Here is a 20,638-nt window from a genome sequence, read left to right as displayed (position 1 = left end):
AAAAACCTTTTTTTTTTTTTTTAAGACTTTACTTATTTATTTGAGATCTAATGAGCAAGACAACATGAGCGGTTGTGGGGTTGGGGGAGGGGAGGGCAGAGGGAGAAGCAGGGGACGGCCTGCTGAGCAGGGAGCCCAATCCTAGGACTTTGGGATCGTGACCTGAGCGGAAGGCAGACACTTTACCGACTGAGCCACCCAGGCGTCCCAAAAGTAAAACTTTTAAAAGTAAATATGTAGTCTTTTGCGTGGGAGTGTTACATTAGGTTCCTGGTGTGCTGTGTGGTTGCAGGGCTTGGATACTACCTATTGGTAAAACTGCGAGTTAACAGAGATTACTGGATTTCAGATTTTAATAACATAAAACTCGTGGAAAGTTTGGAACGCTGACATTTGTTTGAACTACTGGTGTAAGTGAATGTGAGGACTCGGGACTGTAAACCGAGAGTTTCGGGGAGCTCCGATTACAGGAGGCTGGGAGCTGCCCTAATTATATGCCAAAGTAATGACCGTGGAACACAGGGAGTTGGCCAAAGAAAATGCTTTGAATAGCCAGCCCACTTACATAATGAACAACTCCAACAGCCACCGGACTGAATCCCGGTCAGAGTGAGCTCACGTATGAAAAACCGCAGATCACCAAGTCCAAGGCAGAGCCTGCGCCCAGAGGTGAGTGGAGCAAGGCCCATGGGGCTGCTGACAGGCAGGCGCGGGACCAGAGAGCACAGGGCCGACCGTGCTTCCCAGCACGGCAGCGGTCTCTGCTCCAGGCGGCCCAGTGGCGCCCGGGCACCCTGCCCATGGCGGGCATCCTGCCCATGGGGACCCCAGGACCACACTGTGGGATGCTGGGAATGTCCAGTGCCAATTCTCAGGCACACTCATGGAGCGGTGAAGGAGGGGGACACTCCTTCCTATTACTCAAATTCTCTCGGCAAGTGAAAACATGGACATTTTTTAAATCTGAAAAGTATGGTCAAATTAACACTACCAACCATTTTTTTAAAAAAAAGATTTTATTTATTTATTTGACAGAGATCACAAGTAGGCAGAGAGAGAGGAGGAAGCAGGCTCCCTGCTGAGCAGAGAGCTCTATGCGGGGTTCGATCCCAGGACCCGGGGATCATGACCTGAGCTGAAGGCAGAGGCTTTAACCCACTGAGCCACCCAGGCACCCCCGCCTTTTTTTTAAAGAACACTACCAGATCGTTTTAAAATTTAAGTGTTTCTTTCCTGATTTTTTTTTTTAAGAAAAAAAATATTTTTTTAAATTTTATTTATTTACTTGAGAGAGAATGAGTGAGAGAGAGCATGAGAGAGGAGAAGGTCAGAGGGAGAAGCAGACTCCCCAAGGAGCTGGGAGCCTGATGCGGGACTCCATCCTGGAAGTCCGGGATCATGACCTGAGCCAAAGACAGTCGCTCAACCAACTGAGCCACCCAGGTGCCCTCTTTCCTGATTATCACTGAAGAGAGCAATTTCTGCCCTTTTATCCCTTACTTTTCATTGATGGGACTTCTCTTCCTTTCCCAAAGAAGGCAATTGGGGTTTTTGAGTATGGTCTTAAATGACTTTCTTTCTTTTTTTTTTTTAAGTTTTTATTAATTTATTTGAGATTTATTTATTTGAATTTATTTACTAATTTATTTGAGAGAGAGAGCACAAGCATGGGGAAGGGTAGAGGGAGAGGGAGCCCAACAGGGACTCGATTCCAGACCCTGGGATCGTGACCTAAGCCCAAGGCAAACACTTAACTGACTGAGCCACCCACACCCTTAAATGATCTTTTCTGATAAAAACAAAGGCAGACCATGCTGTCTTGGTGATCACAGCTTTGTAATAAAGCTTGAAATCAGGTAACGTGATGCCCCCAGTTTTATTTTTGTTTTTCAACATTTCCTTAGTGATTCGGGGTCTCTTCTGATTCCATACAAATTTTTGGATTATTTGCTCCAGCTCTTTGAAGAATACCGGTGGAATTTTGATCGGAATGGCATTAAAAATATAGATTACTCTAGGCAGTATAGACTTTTAACAATGTGTATTCTTCCGATCCAAGAGCATGGAATGGTCTTCCATCTTCTTATGTCTTCTTCAATTTCTTTCGTGAGTGTTCTGTAGTTCCTCGAGCACAGATCCTTTACCTCTTTGGTTAGGTTTATTCCCAGGTATCTTATGGTTCTTGGTGCTATAGTAACTGGAATCGATTCTCTAATTTCCCTTTCTGTATTTTCATTGTTAGTGTATAAGAAAGCCACTGATTTCTGTACATTGACTTTGTATCCTGCCACGTTGCTGAATTGCTGTATGAGTTCTAGTAGTTTGGGGGTGGAGTCTTTTGGGTTTTCCATATAAAGAATCAGAAGAGACCCCGAATCGCTAAGGAAATGTTGAAAAACAAAAATAAAACTGGGGGCATCACATTACCTGATTTCAAGCTTTATTACAAAGCTGTGATCACCAAGACAGCATGGTACTAGCATAAAAACAGACACACAGACCAGTGGAACAGAGTAGAGAGCCCAGATATGGACCCTCAACTCTATGGTCAATTAATCTTCGACAAAACAGGAAAAAATATACAGTGGAAAAAAGACAGTCTCTTCAATAAATGGTGCTGGGAAAACTGGACAGCTATATGTAGAAGAATGAAACTCGACCATTTTCTTACACGTACACAAAGATAAACTCAAAATGGATAAAAGACCTCAATGTGAGGCAGGAATCCATCAGAATCCTAGAGGAGAACATAGGCAGTAATCTCTTCGATATCAGCCACAGCAACTTCTTTCAAAATATGTCTCCAAAGGCAAAGGAAACAAAAGCGAAAATAAACTTTTGGGACTTCATCAAAATCAAAAGCTTCTGCACAGCAAAGGAAACAGTCAAAAAAACAAAGAGACAACACACGGAATAGGAGAAGATATTTGCAAATGACAGTACAGACAAAAGATTGATATCCAGGATCTACAATGAACTCCTCAAACTCAACACACACAAAACAGACAATCATATCAAAAAATGGGCAGAAGATATGAACAGACACTTCTCCAATGAAGACATACAAATGGCTATCAGACACATGAAAAAATGTTCATCATCACTAGCCATCAGGGAGATTCAAATTAAAACCACATTGAGATACCACCTTACACCAGTTAGAATGGCCAAAATTAACAAGACAGGAAACAACATGTGTTGGAGGGGATGTGGAGAAAGGGGAACCCTCCTACACTGTTGGTGGGAATGCAAGTTGGTGCAGCCTCTTTGGAGAACAGTGTGGAGATTCCTCAAGAAATTAAAATTAGAACTTCCCTATGACCCTGCAATTGCACTATTGGGTATTTACCCCAAAGATACAGATGTAGTGAAAAGAAGGGCCATCTGTACCCCAATGTTTATAGCAGCAATGGCCACGGTCGCCAAACTATGGAAAGAACCAAGATGCCCTTCAACAGATGAATGGATAAGGAAGATGTGGTCCATATACACTATGGAGTATTATGACTCCATCAGAAAGGATGAATACCCAACTTTTATAGCAACATGGACGGGGCTGGAAGAGATTATGCTGAGTGAAATAAGTCAAGCAGAGAGAGTCAATTACCATATGGTTTCACTTATTTGTGGAGCATAACAAATAGCATGGAGGACATGGGGAGTTCGAGAGGAGAAGGGAATTGGGGGAAATTTGAAGGGGAGATGAACCATGAAAGACTATGGACTCTGAAAAACAATCTGAAGGGTTTGAAGTGGCGGGGGGATGGGTGGTTGGGGTACCAGGTGGTGGGTATTCTACAGGGCACGGATTGCATGGAGCACTGGGTGTGGTGAAAAAATAATGAATACTGTTATGCTGAAAATAAATAAAAAATAAAATTTTTTAAAAAGCATCATTGCTTAAAAACAAAAACAAAAACAAAAAACAAAGGCAGACCAATTTTTGGCTGCCATCATGCCAGATGTGTGACAGAAAACCATAAGCACAGAGAAGAATGTCAGCACAGAGGACACACATGGTGATGGGGTGAACAGAACCCAGTGATCATTAGAAAGCACATGTGTCCGAGTCAGAAACCAGGAGATCCTGCCCAACAGCCAGGAGGACAGCTCATGTAAGCCCTCGGTTTCTCAGAGGCACACTCTTTCCAAGCTTCAGCATCCGGGGTCAGAAGAGTATGAACAGGTACAGTATCTAGCAAGAATCAAAAGGCCACTGACAACCTCAAATTGTCCTCCCCAAGGCAAGTTCAAACACCAATAACGAAACCAACTACAAGGGTGGCCAGATCCCACTGGCTTCTGCTGGGACTTCCAGCCCAAGTGAGCAGGTTGTCAAGGAGGAACTTGGCAGAAGACGAAGTGACAATGGTGGGTCTGTAATCTGTATGGAGTAGGGGCCCCTGTTCTTTGATTTAAATCCTCCAGTGAATAAAAGCAAAATGTTTTCAGCCTGGTGGCAGGCCCTGTATTATACCTGGAAGTTAACAGAGCTTTTAAATTTTGGCATAAGACAAAAGAAAATGGGATGGTATGAAGAACTCCAACCTTGTTGGCTCTGGCTGGTCACTACATCATACAACCAGTACTTTTCAAACTGTGAGCCCCCGGGGCCCCAGGCCTGTGCAGACACCTCAGCACCTCCCTGAGTTGGGGAAGGCAGGGAGTGGGGGGGAGGGAGTTGCTTCAAATGGAAAAGCTCTCATTTTATATGCCTATAAAACAAACTACTTTGAGGGGCTCCTGGGTGGCTCAGTAGGTTAAGCCTCTGCCTTCGGCTCAGGTCATGATCTCAGGGTCCTGGGATCGAGCCCCACATTGGGCTCTCTGCTCAGCAGGGAGCCTGCTTCCCCCTCTCTTTGCCTGCCTCTCTGCCTACTTGTGGTCTCTGTCTGTCAAATAATTAAATAAAATCTTTAAATAAAACAAAACAAAAGACTACTTTGATATTATAAAAATTGGTATATTAGAATTCTATATAAGATTTCATTTACTAAGAAGAGTTCCACTGCTTACATTTCTGGGGGAAAATCTTTATCCTAAACAATGCTGTTCATCTTCTCAAGCTGTTTATAAGGAAACACCCACTTTGCTTTTCGAAGTGAAAGGTAATATATATTTTCCATCACCTGGAGAAAGGCACCATTGTTCTGAGCCTGAATGTTCTTCTGCCTGTGAGTGAGAAAGTAGACTTTCTCTTCAATATAGACAATGGAAGACCAGGACAGTCTTTTGAAGAGTTGCTCAGCGTACAGATGTGTCCGGAAAGTCTTGTGTGCAGGTGGAAGACAATAACCGAAACTGATAGAAACTTTTCACTCTACAAAAGTATTTGCACAACAGCTGGCTCTTTACCTGTTTGTGTCTGTATGGAAAGCATCTCAAAGCACCCACACCCCATGGCCAGAGAGCAGTAGTACCCACACACCACAGAGCCCCACACCCTGGATCTCCCACCACACACTGGGAATGCTGGTGGCTCTGAAGCCAGCCACTGTGCTAACTGAAGGCTCCTTAAACTCTCCATCCAGACAAAACAACGTTTATTTCAGAGCTTCGGAACACTGTGATTTTCTTGTTGGCACGATACTCTCGGGCATGATGCTCTTCTGAAATTTCCACGTCTTCACCTGCTCACAGGGAGGGGAAAGGGGTCAGCCCACCTGCCCCATGGCTACCAAGTAACTGTTTTCTGAACAAAAGTTGAAGCCAAGAAAAGGAAGCAGGGGTGGGGGTGAGGTCATAGGTCTGTCTACGAAAAGAACTCCATTCATGCCAGGACTACTTGATGAAAAAGAACACTGAATGAGATGAAGAGATATTTGGAGCTCGGGGGTTAAAAACTCCCAAAGTGTAGCTGAAATGACAGCGGAAAGCCGATGGAAAACGGACTTGAACTTACAACCTTTCCAGAATATGCCTGCGCTAGGAGGGCAGAGAACAAGCAGGGTGGGCAGAGGTGCAGGAAGGACAGTGGGAGCAGGAGGGGCCAAGGACAGCGGGGAGGGACAGCCAGGAGTCAGGGCAGCTCGGCCCGAAGCTGGGCGAGTGAGTGAGGCACGGTTCACAGGAGCTGGAGAACCAGGAGAACCAGGAGCCGGGGAGGTAAGGGAGGCACAGCAGGGACCATCTGCAGGGAGGGTGAGCACGCCTGGAAGTCTGTAGAATAGACCAGCGGAGCTCTCTGATAACTCAGGTTGGAGCAGTCGTGGAGAAGGAGTCAAGAGGGCGAACAAAAGAAGAGAGGTGCCATCTCCCTAAAACCTGCCTGTGTCACTGGCTCTCCAGACCAGGAGGTCAGTGCTGGGGGACAATCACCCCTGGAAGCAGGGTGGGCTAAGGGCAGCGTGAGCCCACGGGGAGGGTGTGGCTAGCTCCACCGGCAGACCCAGGATGCTGCAAGGTCAGGAGGTCCTAACTGGGGACTAGCATCAAGAGGAAGGCAGAGGAAACCCAACCAGCCTGCTGGAGTCAGAGCAGCCTGCTGGGAGTCAGGAGTGTCCCTGGTGTCCCCCTGCTGCAGTCCAGAAACCCCCACACCCACAGTGGCCAGGCAGGCTTTACTAATGCTTGGGCCAGTACAAAACGTGCTGTCACAAACACCAAATGAAGAACTACATGAATCATTTTACTGCACCCAGTTTTCAAACACGCTTGGGTAATTCTGAAAATGCCTCCCTTGCAGGGCACCAGGGTTAGGTTATGATTTAGGAGACAGGCCTTTTCAGGAGCATTTGATTATTCAAGAGAGAAGAGACCCAACTCAAGGTTGGGATGACAGCAATTCCGAAAAGGTTCATAGCTCCCCCGGATGATCCTGGGATCCCTGCTGGCTCATTTTTGTACCCTAAGTACTTCCAACAGCGGTCACCGGGAATGACCGGTGTCACATGTCAAGAATCCAGCAGTACAAAGCACAATAGTTATTCTTTTTTTCCGTACCATTCTAGTTTTGCAATTTTTCTTCCTAATGATGAACTGTTACATAGAGGATTTTTCCTCTATAATTTTTTTTAAAGATCTTACTTCTTGGGCGCCTGGGTGGCTCAGTGGTTAAGCCGCTGCCTTCGGCTCAGGTCATGATCTCAGGGTCCTGGGATCGAGTCCCGCATCGGGCTCTCTGCTCAGCAGGGAGCCTGCTTCCTCCTCCTCTCTCTCTCTCTGCCTGCCTCTCTGCCTACTTGTGATCTCTCTCTGTCAAATAAATAAATAAAATCTTTAAAAAAAAAAAAAAAAAAAGATCTTACTTCTTTGAGAGAGAGGGAACACAAGTAGGCAGAGGGACAGCAGGAAAGGGAGAAGCAGACTCCCTGCTGAGTAGGAACCCGCGCCCCCCAGCCGCCAGATGGGGCTCCATCCCAGGACCCTAGGATCATGACCTGGGTTGAAGGCAGACGCTTAACCAACTGAGCCACCCAGGCACCCCTCCTCTTTAACTTTTCAACAGGAAATTACACACAAGCCAAAGAAGACAAAATCTAGAGGTTCTTGTAACAGTAACCAGCCCGCTGTGCAAAGATCCCTTATCACTGTCACTGGGCTACGCTGGATAGCAAAGCTCTTTATGATTTTCAGAACCACAATATTTAACGGTGTCACTTTCATGAGTACGTGTCAGAATTTTAGAAAGCAAAACATTCCGAATTTGTAAAAACAAATGAATCATATTTACATTACAGTAAGATTTACCACAGGGTTCTTTCAACCAATAGGCTCCTCCAGTGAACTGAAAACATCACATAATGTCCAATGCTGTTGAGTCAAACTGTTTGATCAGGAGCACGTCTCCTGCACCGTGGGGGAAGCATAAAGGCATACCCGGACCACAGTCAGCTCTCAGTGCCCAAACCTGCCGTGCTCCCTAGCAGGGATCCTAGAGCACTAGCCCTCCTTTCTCCAAGTCGGCCATGGGCAGACATCCAATGAGCTGAGAAGCGTCTGATACGCACTCACTTGGATAGTGTACTAACTTCCGTATGCACATTGTGGCAGACACAGCAATTCTGAGCGACTAGACCGTTACCGAAAGGCACGCCGTTATCAACGCTCACCAGCTGAGCCCCTGCTAAGGGTCAGAACCTGTAATAAAATGTCTTAAAGCATCATCTTATCTAAACTCACAACAAAACCTTTGCATAGGTATCAGCTCCATCCTACAGATGACCAAAATTAAGGCCTGGGGAAGGCATACAGGGGCATGATTTCAAGTATTTACTCTTCTCCGTGCCCTTGGCATGTCACTGAGTTCTTGGAGTCTCAGTCTTCTGAACCTTAAAATGGAGGGGGGTGGAATTCTTCAGTGTTAGTGGAGATTAAAGCTGTCTGTGATTGGAAACGGGCATACTATTATATGTTGTTATAAAACTGTATTACTGGGTGCCTGGGTGGCTCAGTCCATTAAGCATCTGCCTTCAGCTCAGGTCATGATCCTAGGGTCCTGGGATCGAGCCCCTCATCCGGCTCCCTGCTCAGTGGGAAGCCTGCTTCTCCCTCTCCCACTCCCCTGCTCCTGTTCCCTTTCTCCCTGTCTTTCTCTCTGTCAAATAAATAAATACAATCTTTAAAAAAAAAAAAAAACACCAGTATTAGTTGTTTCCATGGAATGTTAAAACATTCACTAGAAATATGGAATCAGGACATTTTTTTTAATCACATATTCCTGATGATCTTGTACCATACATGGGGCTTTGGAAACATGGGTCAAGTTTCTGGACTGAATGAGAAGGACTCTCGGAGTGGAAGGGCAAGGATGCTTCAAGCTCTGAGCAAGGTCTACTCACTCTGAGCTGTATAAATTATGATGGAAAATGCCAGGAATTAAATTCTAGTATTTTCTCTTTCTGAATTTGAAGAGAATCACACTGACAGTAATTTGGAAGTCCACATTTCCGTATTTATTTGAATCATTCTCTTAAAAATGATTGTGCTAGAGCAAATACAAGTAACGGGAAGTTCATGCGTAGCTGTGGGGCTACGCCAAAATAAGAATCTTACCATTACCTTCTGGAATTTATGCCTGGAATATTATTTGTAATTACAAAGGAAAATCTATACAGTACCTATAAGACCTAGCTTTCCCTTTCTGATCAATGCATTTATAAAACTAGTAGCTTTATGAATTTTGTTTAAATGTTTTAAGGCCTCAACTATCAATTAATAAGGTTTTTGAGTGCCTACCAAGCGGGCAGTTACTGACAGGCCTAGGTATATAAATATAAGCAGAACAGTATTTTAGTTAGGCAGACTCAAAGAACAAATTAATTACAAGTTTCATCAGCACAATGGCAGAGGAATATATAAAATGTGCTGCTGACATATTACAAGTTACTACTATAATTACTGAAACTTTCCGTGCTGAGGCTTTTCCTGACCACTGCACCTAGCACTTCTGGGCTCCACCATGACCTCACATGCTAGTTCCAGATACTTGTCTTATAAGGAATTTCCTAAAATTTATATTTAAATGTAAGCATTATTTTAAGTCTATGAGTAAGAGTTGTTTTTAAGATTTATTTATTTGAGAGACAGTGCACGAGAGAGCAAGTGTGCAAATTAGGGGAGGGGGAGAGGGACAAGCAGACTCCCCGCTGAGCAGGGAGCCTGATGTGGGGGGTCCATCCCATGACCCTGAGATCATGGCCTGAGCTGAAATCCAGAGTGGGTGGCTTATTCTGAGTCTCCCAGGCGCCTGAGAGTTGTTTTTATAACTGAAATGAAAACACACACTTGTAAACAATTCAGGTATCAAACAAAAAACCATAATGTTAATTGGAAGATATTTTGGAACAATTATAAAAATGCCAAAAGTCATATCTCACGAGAAAGGGTAGCAGAGCATTATTTTGGGGTCTTCCCATGTCTTGACAGTGAGGCTGCTATGCCAGGAGGCCTCAGCAGGGTCCTTGGGAGCAGCGACTCCAGGCAGCACAGGGGCAGAGCGGTTCTACTTCTTCCCATCTCCCTGGCATTCCTGGCCATGCCCCTCTCTGGCAGGAGCTGCGCAGGGTTAGGTGGGGTCCAGTTTACAGTAACTCCACTCAACTGACTAGAAACAAAAGACCCAGGGGGATGCAGCTAAAGCAGTCCTTAGAGGGAAATGTCTGCATTTTTAAGAGGAGGCTACAATTTAAGAAGCTCAAGAGCCAACTTAGGAAGGTAAAACACAACAGGAAGAGAGCCGAATAAATTCAAGGGAAAGTGAAGAAATACCTGGAAAGATGATAAAGTAAAATCCCTCTAAAAAACTGCTGCCAGGGGCACCTGGGTGGCTCAGTGGGTTGAAGCCTCTGCCTTCGGCTCGGGTCATGACCTCAGTATCCTGGGATCAAGTCCTACATCAGGCTCTCTGCTCTGTGGGGAGCCTGCTTCCCCTTCTCTCTCTGCCTGCCTCTCTGCCTACCTGTGATCTCTGTCTGCAATTAAATAAATAAAATCTTAAAACAAACAAACAAACAAACAAAAAAACTGCTGCCAGATGAGATTCTAGAAGTGACTGGAAAAGCCGGTGAAGCAGAGGAAACAAAAGCTTTCACTGGATCCGGACTGCTTTGCCAATGTCCGCGAGTTCGAGTTCGAGTTCACTCTGCTGCCCTGTTTGCTCCGCCTGCTGGGAATGAACAGGGGCATTTGTGGTCTCTGGTGGGAGGGAGACCCCAACCTGGTGCTTATATTTCAAACCTTAGGTTCAACCTCAGCGAGGCTCCAGAGGACCCTGGCTTCCCCCTAAACGTCGATCCCACAGATGCTCCTATTCGAGCGCTGTATCACCTTTTCTTTGTGTGTTTATCTGTCTCTCCCCACACTCTGAAAGCCTCATGAGATCACCAGACACTGCCTGAGTAAATTTGTTTGCATTTAATAGAAACCTAAAAAAGGATGAGACCGACAGAGGTCCAAGGTAAGGATACACCGTTAAGCAGAAAGAACAAGTTGTGTGTGCGCGTGCGTGTGTGCACACGTACACCATTCCTCACAGGAAGTGCCTGGAATAGTCTTATGAAGTGTCAGGGAACACCTCCAGGGACAGAAAAGGAGAAAAGAGGAGGAAGAACTTACTTTTCACTTTCTAGCCTTCTGAAAATGTTAAGTCATTCACACGGCATGTATTACATTTATAGCTTTTAAAATGATTCAACAGTGATTTTTTTTTAACATCCATCATTTTGTCAAGAAGCACTTTATTTCTAAGAAAAGACCCAAATGCCAATTTTAAACCCAAGTGTAACTTAGGTTCTCTGGTATCCACAGAATGAAAGCCATTTTTGAATGCTTTCATGACAGCTAAAACACTGAAAAGCACAGTAACAGAATCAGTACATTTTCTGAGTAGAAGTCATAGTTTTTAATTTTTAAGAGATTTTATTTATTTATTTGTCAGAAAGAGCCTGTGCAAGCACACAAGCAGGGGGAGCATGAGGCAGAGGGAGAAGCAGGCTCCCCGCTGAGCAAGGAACCCAACGCGGACTCAACCTGGGATCAGGACCTGAGCCAAAGGCAGACGCTTCACTGACTGAGCCACCCAGATGTCCTGAGAAGACTGCTTTATGCAGCTACACAGGCAAATGTATTTTGCAAGAAAGACACTCATCTACCACCTGAAGATCAGGCTACCATAGATGGCGGCCACATCAAACCAACTACGACAATTACAGGTACCGGCTGAGAAGTCAGATCCTTCGTAAAGGAATCTTCCCCAGTGCTGCTGAGATGTACAGAGAACATGGAAAATGTGGACTAGTTCCGCTTGCATCACAAGCACTGAGCCCATCAAGCAACTAGCCAGCTACAGTCCTGCCCCTAGAGTTTAGGAAGCAGCCACGGCAGCACGGGCCACTTACTCCCCCTATCCTGAGCCACAGATCACAGAGTCTAAAACCTGACTCATAGGCAAATGGGTCCAAATATATATTTGCTGACTTAGACTTACCTGTCTAGTAACCTTCTTTTTGGGGGGGGTGGGGGGGATCTCCAAAATAATACATAGGAGAAGTTTAGGTTTAGGAGAAGTTACACTGATTTTTTTCATAATCGCCGCATAAGATTAATCTGACACAAGATTAAGAAACACTGCCAGAAGCCAGCCACTGCAGATTCTGTTCCCATTAATGGCACCAAGGGATGCACGCTGGTTACGCAAAGCTTCGCCACCTTCAACTCTGTCAACCACGGGGACTTAGAGCTGCGTCAGCTTTACGATTTCAGTTCTTGCAGCTTTTCTAAAGGTACTTTCCGTTACTTGTGCCATTATTTAAAACCACAGAAAACAATAAGTTGAGTTTTTGATGAAATAATAATTATTAGAGCAAAATGTATACAGTCTCCTATCACTGCCTCCACCAATTCTTATTTTGAATTTCCAAGCTGCAAAAAAGTTATGAGAATACAAAGTAGAAAGAAAACCTGAGCCCTTGGGCGCCTGGGTGGCTCGGTGGGTTAAGCTGCTGCCTTCGGCTCAGGTCATGATCTCAGGGTCCTGGGATCGAGTCCCGCATTGGGCTCTCTGCTCAGCGGGGAGCCTGCTTCCTCCTCTCTCTCTCTGCCTGCCTCTCTGACTACTTGTGATCTCTCTATGTCAAATAAATAAATAAAATCTTAAAAAAAAAAAAAAAACAGAGCCCTCACACACTGTTGGGGGAATGTACAAGAGCACAGGTGCTTTGGAAAACAGCTTGGTGGGCCTTCAAAAAGATAAAGACAGTAGGGCGCCTGGGTGGCTCAGTCAGTTAAGTGTCTGACTCTTGATTTCGGCCCAGGTCATGATGTCAGGGTCATGAGACAGAGCCTCCTGTTGGGCTGGGCGTGGAGATACTCTCCACGTGCTTAAGATACTCTCTTTCCCTTTGCCCTCCCCAGCCCTCCAGCTCATGCATGTGCTGGCTCTCTTGAAAAAAAAAAAAAAAAAAGTTGGGGCGCCTGGGTGGCTCAGTGGGTTAGGCCTCTACCTTTGGCTCGGGGTCATGATCTTGGGGTCCTGGGATCAAGCCCCACATCAGGCTCTCTGCTCAGCACGGAGCCTGCTTCCCCCTCTCTCTCTGCTGCCTCTCTGATTACTTGTGATCTCTCTATGTCACATAAATAGATGAAATCTTAAAAAAAAAAAAAAGTTAAATATAAAGTGTCATATCACCCAGCAATTTCACTCCTCTATTTGTATCCAAGAGAAATGAAAACATGTTTACACAAACACTCATACTAGAATGTTCATAGTAGCATTATTCATATAAGCCAAAAAGTAAAACAACCCAAATAAATGTCCTTCAGCAGATGAATGGGTAAATAAAAGATGGTCTACCCATACAATGGAATATTACTCAGGCTTAAAAAGGAACCAGGAACTGATACATGCTACAGGTATGAACACTGAAAACATAATGCTAAGTCAAAGAAGCCAGTCACAAAAGACCACATATATGAAATTTCCAGAATAGGCAAATCCACGGAGACTGAACGCACATCTGTGATGCCAGGAATATCTGCTAACGAGTACAAGGTTTCTTCTTGGGTGGATCAAAATGTCCTAAAATTAAATGGCGGTGATTATTTGAGCAACTCTGTGACTATATTAAAACCACTGAATTCTATACCTTAAATGGGTAAATGTTATGGTATCTGAATTATATCTCAATAAAACTGCTATTAAAAAAGAATACAAGGGTGCCTGGGTGGCTCAGTTAGTTGAGCGTCTGCCTTCGGCTCAGGTCATGATCCCAGGGTCCTGGGATAGAGTCCTACATCAGGAACCCTGCTCAGTGGGGAGCCTGCCTCTTCTTCTCTGTCCCCTACTTGTGCTTTACTCTCCAGTGCTAATAAATAAAATCTTAAAAAAAAAAAAAAAAAAAAAGAATACAAAGTAGACTCATAGAGCTTTCCATTAGAGTTGTCAATTATTAACACTTGGCCCTGTTTGCTCGCTCTTCATCTCACATGCGTATTCACACACAATCTGTGGTTGAATTATTCAAAATTTAGTTATTGCCGTATTTTACTTCTGAATCCTTCAGTATGTGGCATATACTCCTACATAGCCAAAACACAAATATCACACTAGGGAAATTTAACACCAAAACAAAGCTATTATTTAATATATAGTCCATAACCAAATTTGTCAACAATTATGCACAGTATTTGGTTACCATATCCCTTTAGTTTCTTTTAATCTAGAAAACTTCCCCTTTTCTCATGACATTCACATTTTTTAAAAATGCAGGCCAGTTATTTCAGAGAGTTCCTCAATTTGGAAATGTCTGATTGCTTCCTTATGAGTTGATTGAAGTTGAACCTTTTTGGTAGGAATACTACATGGAAGAGTTGTTCCCTTTTCAGCGCATCAGGCTAAACCCTCTGTGATCATGCTAGAACATAATGTCAGTAGTATCAGCAGTGATAGTGAGGTGATGCTGTCAGTCGTGGCCAGACTGGTGATGACCTGATTCTTCCATTATGAAGGCAGCTTTTTCCCTCTGAAATTAGTAATTTGGGAGGTGACCCTCTGAATCTGTGTAAACATCAGGTTTCCCCTGTAATGTTGCACGCAGAAGGGTTTAGCATCTGTTCATGATCTTTGCCCTGTATTCAATCCCTTTTGAGGCTGCTCCGCCGGTACGGGGCCAGCCACTCCTCTCAGTTTTATTCCAGTGTGCGCCAGCTGTGATTTCAACACTGGCTGCACAGTACAATCAGGGATATCTCTGGGAGTGGGACCCGGGCAATCACACTTTAAAATTCCCAGGGTGACTGATTCGGATGTAAATTAGGGAACCTTGAATCAACCGCGTTTTGCAAATAAGGAAACTGAGGCCAGAGGAGGTTAAATGATAGACGAGTGGCACAAAATCTGTTAATGCCATCATTACGATTTTTATTTTTTTTTGTACTTGCATTTTAATATACCATGCGTTCTGAACATCAGAGAACACACAAAAAAGAGTAGCTTCTGCATGGTGTTAGAGCTGGCCGGACCCTGAAGTGCTTAGTTCTGTTTTCGAGGCGAATTCTGCCTTTCATTCATTAAGACCTCTGCAGTCGCGTGGGGAGTGAGGGAAGGGGGCATGTGCACACCAAGCTCCCCAACCCTCAATGGACAGCTCAAGCCCTGGACCCAAGGCCGAGCGGACGTTCCGAGGGCCAGACGGTTAACACTGCAGCCCAGGCGCCGGCCCCTCGGCCCCCACCCCGGAGGACGTGGCGGGGACTCCGCCCGGGGTCCTGTAGGGCTGCGGGCCGCGCGCTGGGCACACCTGGCGGGGACGCACCTGGCAGAGCGCTCTGCCCGGCCCAGGGACACCCAGGAATGCGCGGGGCCCTGCCGACGACCGAACCCGCAGGACCGCCCACCCTACTTACCCCGGCGTGATAAACCTTGTTCGCTCTCTTAATCTTAATGTCCAGGGAGGTCCCCATTTTCGATTACTCCGCTGAGGGAGCGACTTCCGGACGCGCGTGACCCGAAGGGAAGGCGAGTCGCCCCGCCCCTCCGAGCCGGCCCCGCCCCTTTCTCCTCGCCGCCTGCCGCCGTTTCTGGAGACCTCGCTCGCGATTCCGGATCGACTCCCCCGCCTTCCTTTTTCCGGTGCAGGGGCGGGCCTTAGGGCGGGCTGAAGATCTGTCACTCTTCGCCCCGCCCCTGCCGGACGTGAGAGGCGGGACCAGGTCAGCCCCACCCTTTCCGTAAAGACGCTAACACCGGAAATGCCCCCCTCCCTGGTTTACTGAGGCGGGGGGAGGAGGAAGAGAAGAAAACGGCTATCTCCCGGCATGCCCCGCGGTGGTGGGCGGTCTCGTGGCCGCGGCGCGGGCCCTGCCTGTGCCGGAGAGGTGAGGCTCCCGTCAGACTGCGCGGCGCACAGGCGCTGGGCTAAGGAGTGAGCATTAAGGTCGTCATAGCTTGGGAGTACGTTCCCGCCCCAGTTTCCTTCCTCTCGTCGTCTCTAGTCCTCCCCCGGTCTCTCCCGGGGGTTCTGAGGACCGGCGTCCTCGGCTCTGCGGCGCGGCCTCCCCTCCCCGCGGCCCCCGCTCCCGCTGGGCCGGGAGCCAAGATCTCGGGGAAGCGCCGGATGGCCTCGCCCGGCTCCGAGCCGCAGCGCCGCGTACCCGGGAGCCGGGGCCGCGGGGGCTTGTGGGTACTCCCCCGGCGCGCGCCGGCGACGGTGCTGAATATTCATGGCGGTGCGCAGAGTGCTGGAAGGCGCGGCCCGCGGGCCCTCGTCCCGGCGGCGCGCGGACCGACCGCACCTGCCGGGCCTCCTTTTTAGTCCCGGCCAGAGCTGTCTGAAGCAGACACGAGACCCAGCTTGGTTTGGGGGCAGAGGGGCCTCCAGCAGGGCAGCAGTACAGAGTTAGGCAACACACTGCTCTGACTGAACTAAAATTCCCCGTAGGTGTTTTAAACCAGGACTTTTCCAGTAAGCCCGGAGGTAACATTTCGTGATTTTGGTAACAGGCAGTGCGGTGGAGAACTTTTTGTTTTTAAATTCCTTATTCTGATGTCCGTGCTTTCAAGTGCATCACGTTTAAGATTGCCTTGGAAATTTTCAGTAAAACAGTTTCCTGAGTCAGTACCACCGGCGCCTCCCTCTTGAGAATTTAAGGCATTTTATAGGACGACAGGGGTGGTGCTGTAGCTACAGTTGCTTTTGAAGGGTGATACAAGGTGGTATTTCCCAATACTCAGGTCTCCGGTTTCAGCTCTTCCTCTGCCCCCCGGGGCTTCAGTCTCTTGGGTGTCTTCCTGCGACTCAAACTCCGCAGTTCTAAGAACAATTCATTAGGGATTAAATAATCACAGTCTAGTCTCCTTGCAATTCAGGAAATGAATCCCTCTCCACTAGACTCCCCCATCATTTCCAACTGGTAAAATTCCAATCTCTGTAAAGACAGTGCAGGGAAGCAGGAAAAGAAACAGGGATCCCGGTTCTAGACTTGTTGGCTCAGCAAACCTGCTTTATACTTCGTTTACAACAGAACATTTCTTGTTCCTGGAGGTCAGGTATGCCATGTTTTACTCATCTTCGTAGATTGCACACTATCTTTATGGAATGCTAGTGCAGGGCAAAGAGCTTTTGTTCCAGCAATTACCAGTGTAATCAGTTTTTGAGCCCTCTCTGTGTGATGGCTTCTAAACAGGAAACAGTCCAGTTTTCTCCAATCACTGCTCTTTTGAATCTTTCCATCCCTTAGCCACACCTTAGGCCATATCCCTAACTTCCTGGTCAATTTCAGTTAGTAAAAATCAGACCACGTCAAAGGGCCAATCTCATGACTTGAGTGGCAGTGGGAGGGTACGAGTCATGGTCCTGGCTCTTGGACACTTCTTCAACGTCCTCTTCAGGCCTGGCTTCTGTGTTTAGGCAAGCATTGGGTAACTGGCCTCTGCCCAAAGTTCTCTCTTGACTGGTTCCTGCTCGCATGGATAACTGGCCCTTGCTGGAAACTTTCAGGGGACACCTACAAGGAGGTCTTGTGGGCTTTTCCCCTTCCATACATTTCCATGGGAGGTTGATCTCCAGCCTGACCTTTTCCATCACCCCCCTGCCAACACCCACTATTGCACTCAGCCTTTTGGTGAGGGTTCAGCAAGACAGCTCAAGGCAGTCTATCTTCCACAGAGTCCACGTGACTCATAAGAAATACACATCCTTACCACAAAAAAGGGCTGGACTGGAAGCTGACCCAAGGCCTCTCCTCTCCACTCTGCTCTCTCTCTCTTCAGTGTCCTTGCTCCCTCATGAAATGCAGACAGGAATAACTCAGTGAGAATGCTGACTAGACAGATTTGCAAGGAGGGAATAGAAGACCAGCCTTGCCTTCCAGTAGGCCCAGCCGATACCAAGGAGAGATTACCTTGCAGCCTCCCACTCTGCACCACTTGCCAGGAGAAACATTGCACTCTCCACAAGGCCAACTGCCTCCTTTCATTCTTTCCTCTCCCTCCCTATGTAGAATGAGATGGAGAGGCTTGGAGAAGTATTCAGTAGAAGCAGGGGTTAATCCCTGGGGGAGTGTCCGACTCTAATTGTAGGCATCTGCTAGAAGGGAGGGCACCGTGCTTGTTTCAGCTGTGAGCCTAAATCCTATTTCAGGACAGTAGGAGAGGCCCCACTAAACATCTTTCAGTGGAGGCTGTGATGCTCCGCTCAGACCTTTTGGGACTGAGGGACATGTTCCCGAGCTGCTGAGAGTTCTGCTCTCAAGAGCTTGTCAGCTCAGCCACTCTTCACAACTTGGCCTTAGGTAAAGAAAATTGCTTTGCCCAAAGTCATGGTCTTTTGGTTGAGGGGGAAGGTTTGGGGGACAGCCCACATCTAATGACTAGTCTATTTAGGGTATAAAGACCTCTTCCAGTTTGGAACAACTCTGAAGGACAGGTCAGCTCCCTATATTAGTTATCTACTGCTGTGTAAAAAATTACGTTCAGCAATTAATAGTTTAACACAACAGACATGTTTGATCTCATAGTATCTGTGAGTCAGGAAATCAGGAGCAGCTTCCTTGGGTAGTTTTGACTCAAAGGCTCAGGTGGTCACAGCCAACATGTTAGACAAGGGCACAGTCATCCAAGGCTGTATTGTGCTGGAGAGCCGACTTCCAAGATGGTGCCCTTATGTGGCTATGGACTGGAGGCCTCAGTTCCTCACCACTGGAGACTGCCCAGAGGCTGCATGAGAGTCTTCACAGCACGGCACTCTGCTCCCAGTGGCTGGGGAGCCTTGGCTGGGATTGCATCACAATTAAACTTCTTCCTCTGCCCAACCCAGTCCTGCTTGCTTCACGTCCACGCCCACACCTGTTGATCTGGAGAGTACCCCCTAATATTTTCCCTGCACATTAATCTCCATCTCAGGGCCTGCTCCCTGGCAGCCCAGCCTTTAACAATCCTGTCACAGGAGCTTCCTGACTTAACTCCTCTGAGCCTCTGTAAAATGATCTCTATCTTTTATAAAGTTGACAGAATTCATAATGACTCACATATATGTTAAGTACTTGTGGTAGGGCAGGCACTGTTGTAAGCGCTTTAAATATTTTAATTTGTTCTATCCTTAGAACAAATTACATTTGTGCAACAATTACATTTCCCTCACCTTACAAAAGGGAAAAAAACTGAGGCACGGAAGGATTAACGAACTCACCCCAAAGCCATGTAGCGACTAAATGGCGGCCACTCATTTGGATGCAGAGCTCCCATGTGCCATCACCAATCACCATGCTCCATATGTGCACGTGACAAATGTCTGGGCTGTGCAAGGGGACACAGCATGTTAATGAAAAGCCCGGACAACAGACTGCCAATCCAATGTGAAAAATCAAGCAGGGGTACAACTTCTGCAAAGGCGATTTTGCAGAAACTGATAGTGAAGACACATGGTAAGAGCCATAGGAGAGTTGTATGTCGTATGAGCTTACTGGGGCCGCCATCACAAAGTAGTGCCGATGAGCAGCTCAGAGCAACAAACATGGTTCTCTCGCTTGGTTCTGGAGACTGAGGTCTGGAAACAAGGTGTCAGGAGGGTCAGTTCCTTTCAAGAGCTTCGAGAGAAAGTCCTGCTCCTACCTCCTCTCCTTGGCTTGCATATGGGTGTCTCCTGCGGCTCTTCACTTTGCTTTTTACGTGTCTTCATCTTCACATCACTTTCTCCCTGCGTCAGCACCTCTCTCCAAGTGCTCCCTTTTCGTAAGGACACACTCATGTTGGAGTGGGGCTCGCAGTAATGACCTTGTTTTGACTTGATTGCCTCTGTAAAGACCCTGTTTCCAATGACAGTCACGTTGTGAGGTACTGGGGGTTAGGAGTTCACTAAATGAATTGAACCTGTAACGTATAACAACAATATATATACAGCGAAAATAGCTAAATAAATGGACAGTTAGTAGAAGATTTTATTTTATTTTTTAAAAGATTTTATTTATTTATATGACAGAGATCACAAGTAGGCAGAGAGGCAGGCAGAGAGAGAGGAGGAAACAGACTCCCTGCTGAGCAGAAAGCCCGATGTAGGGTTCGATGTAGGGCTCAATCCCAGGACCCTGGAATCATGACCTGAACTGAAGGCAGAGGCTTAACCCACTGAACCACGCAGGCACCCTTTTAGTAGAAGATTTTAACACAACTCACTCTGTCAGAGATTGAGTACATGAACAATAAAGGGATAGAGGATTTTAACAAAGTAATTAAGAAGTACAATTAAATATAATGCGATCACAGGGGATTCACCTTTTCAAGTGTCTATATGCATTTATAAGCATTGATTATATACTGTGCCACAAATAAAATCTCATATTCAATTAACTAAGTACAGTCCAGATCCTTTAACCACCCCAATTTTAACTATTTCAAAATTTAGACAATCTCCGCCAAATACATTAGGTCAAGGAGCAAATAAAAATAAGGTAACAACTAAAAATAAGAAAGTGTGAATGCTTCATGCCAAAGCCTGTGGGAAACACCAAAGAAAGAAATCTCTGAAAAATTATTAGAAAATACTTTAAATATTTGGCCACAGTGAAATGACATGATATGTGGAATTTATTTTAAATTAATTCCAGGCGGAAGGGAAGAAAAAAGGAGAGAAAAGCTGTGGTTGGGGTAGGGAAGTAGGTGAGAGATGTTGATAATGACTGAGGCTGAGTGATAGGGACATGAAGC

General features: G+C 46.3%; 1 protein-coding gene across 1 annotated transcript in view; it reads right to left on the bottom strand.

Moving 5' to 3' along the window:
• VPS26C (VPS26 endosomal protein sorting factor C) overlaps positions 1-15,560 on the bottom strand; it is a 43,764-nt gene extending 28,204 nt beyond the window's left edge. Inside the window, exon 1 of the mRNA XM_082722515.1 lies at positions 15,343-15,560. Within this exon, the coding sequence (XP_082578641.1) occupies positions 15,343-15,399 (57 nt within the window). The 5' untranslated portion in view covers positions 15,400-15,560. The remainder of the gene's footprint in view (positions 1-15,342) is intronic.
• Between the last annotated feature and the right edge of the window lie 5,078 nt (positions 15,561-20,638).

Source organism: Mustela nivalis, assembly GCF_964662115.1.
Source record: "Mustela nivalis genome assembly, chromosome: 1".
Classification (NCBI taxonomy): Eukaryota; Metazoa; Chordata; class Mammalia; order Carnivora; family Mustelidae; genus Mustela; species Mustela nivalis.
Note: the sequence above shows the minus strand (reverse complement) of the source record. Positions and strands in the feature narration are given on the sequence as shown.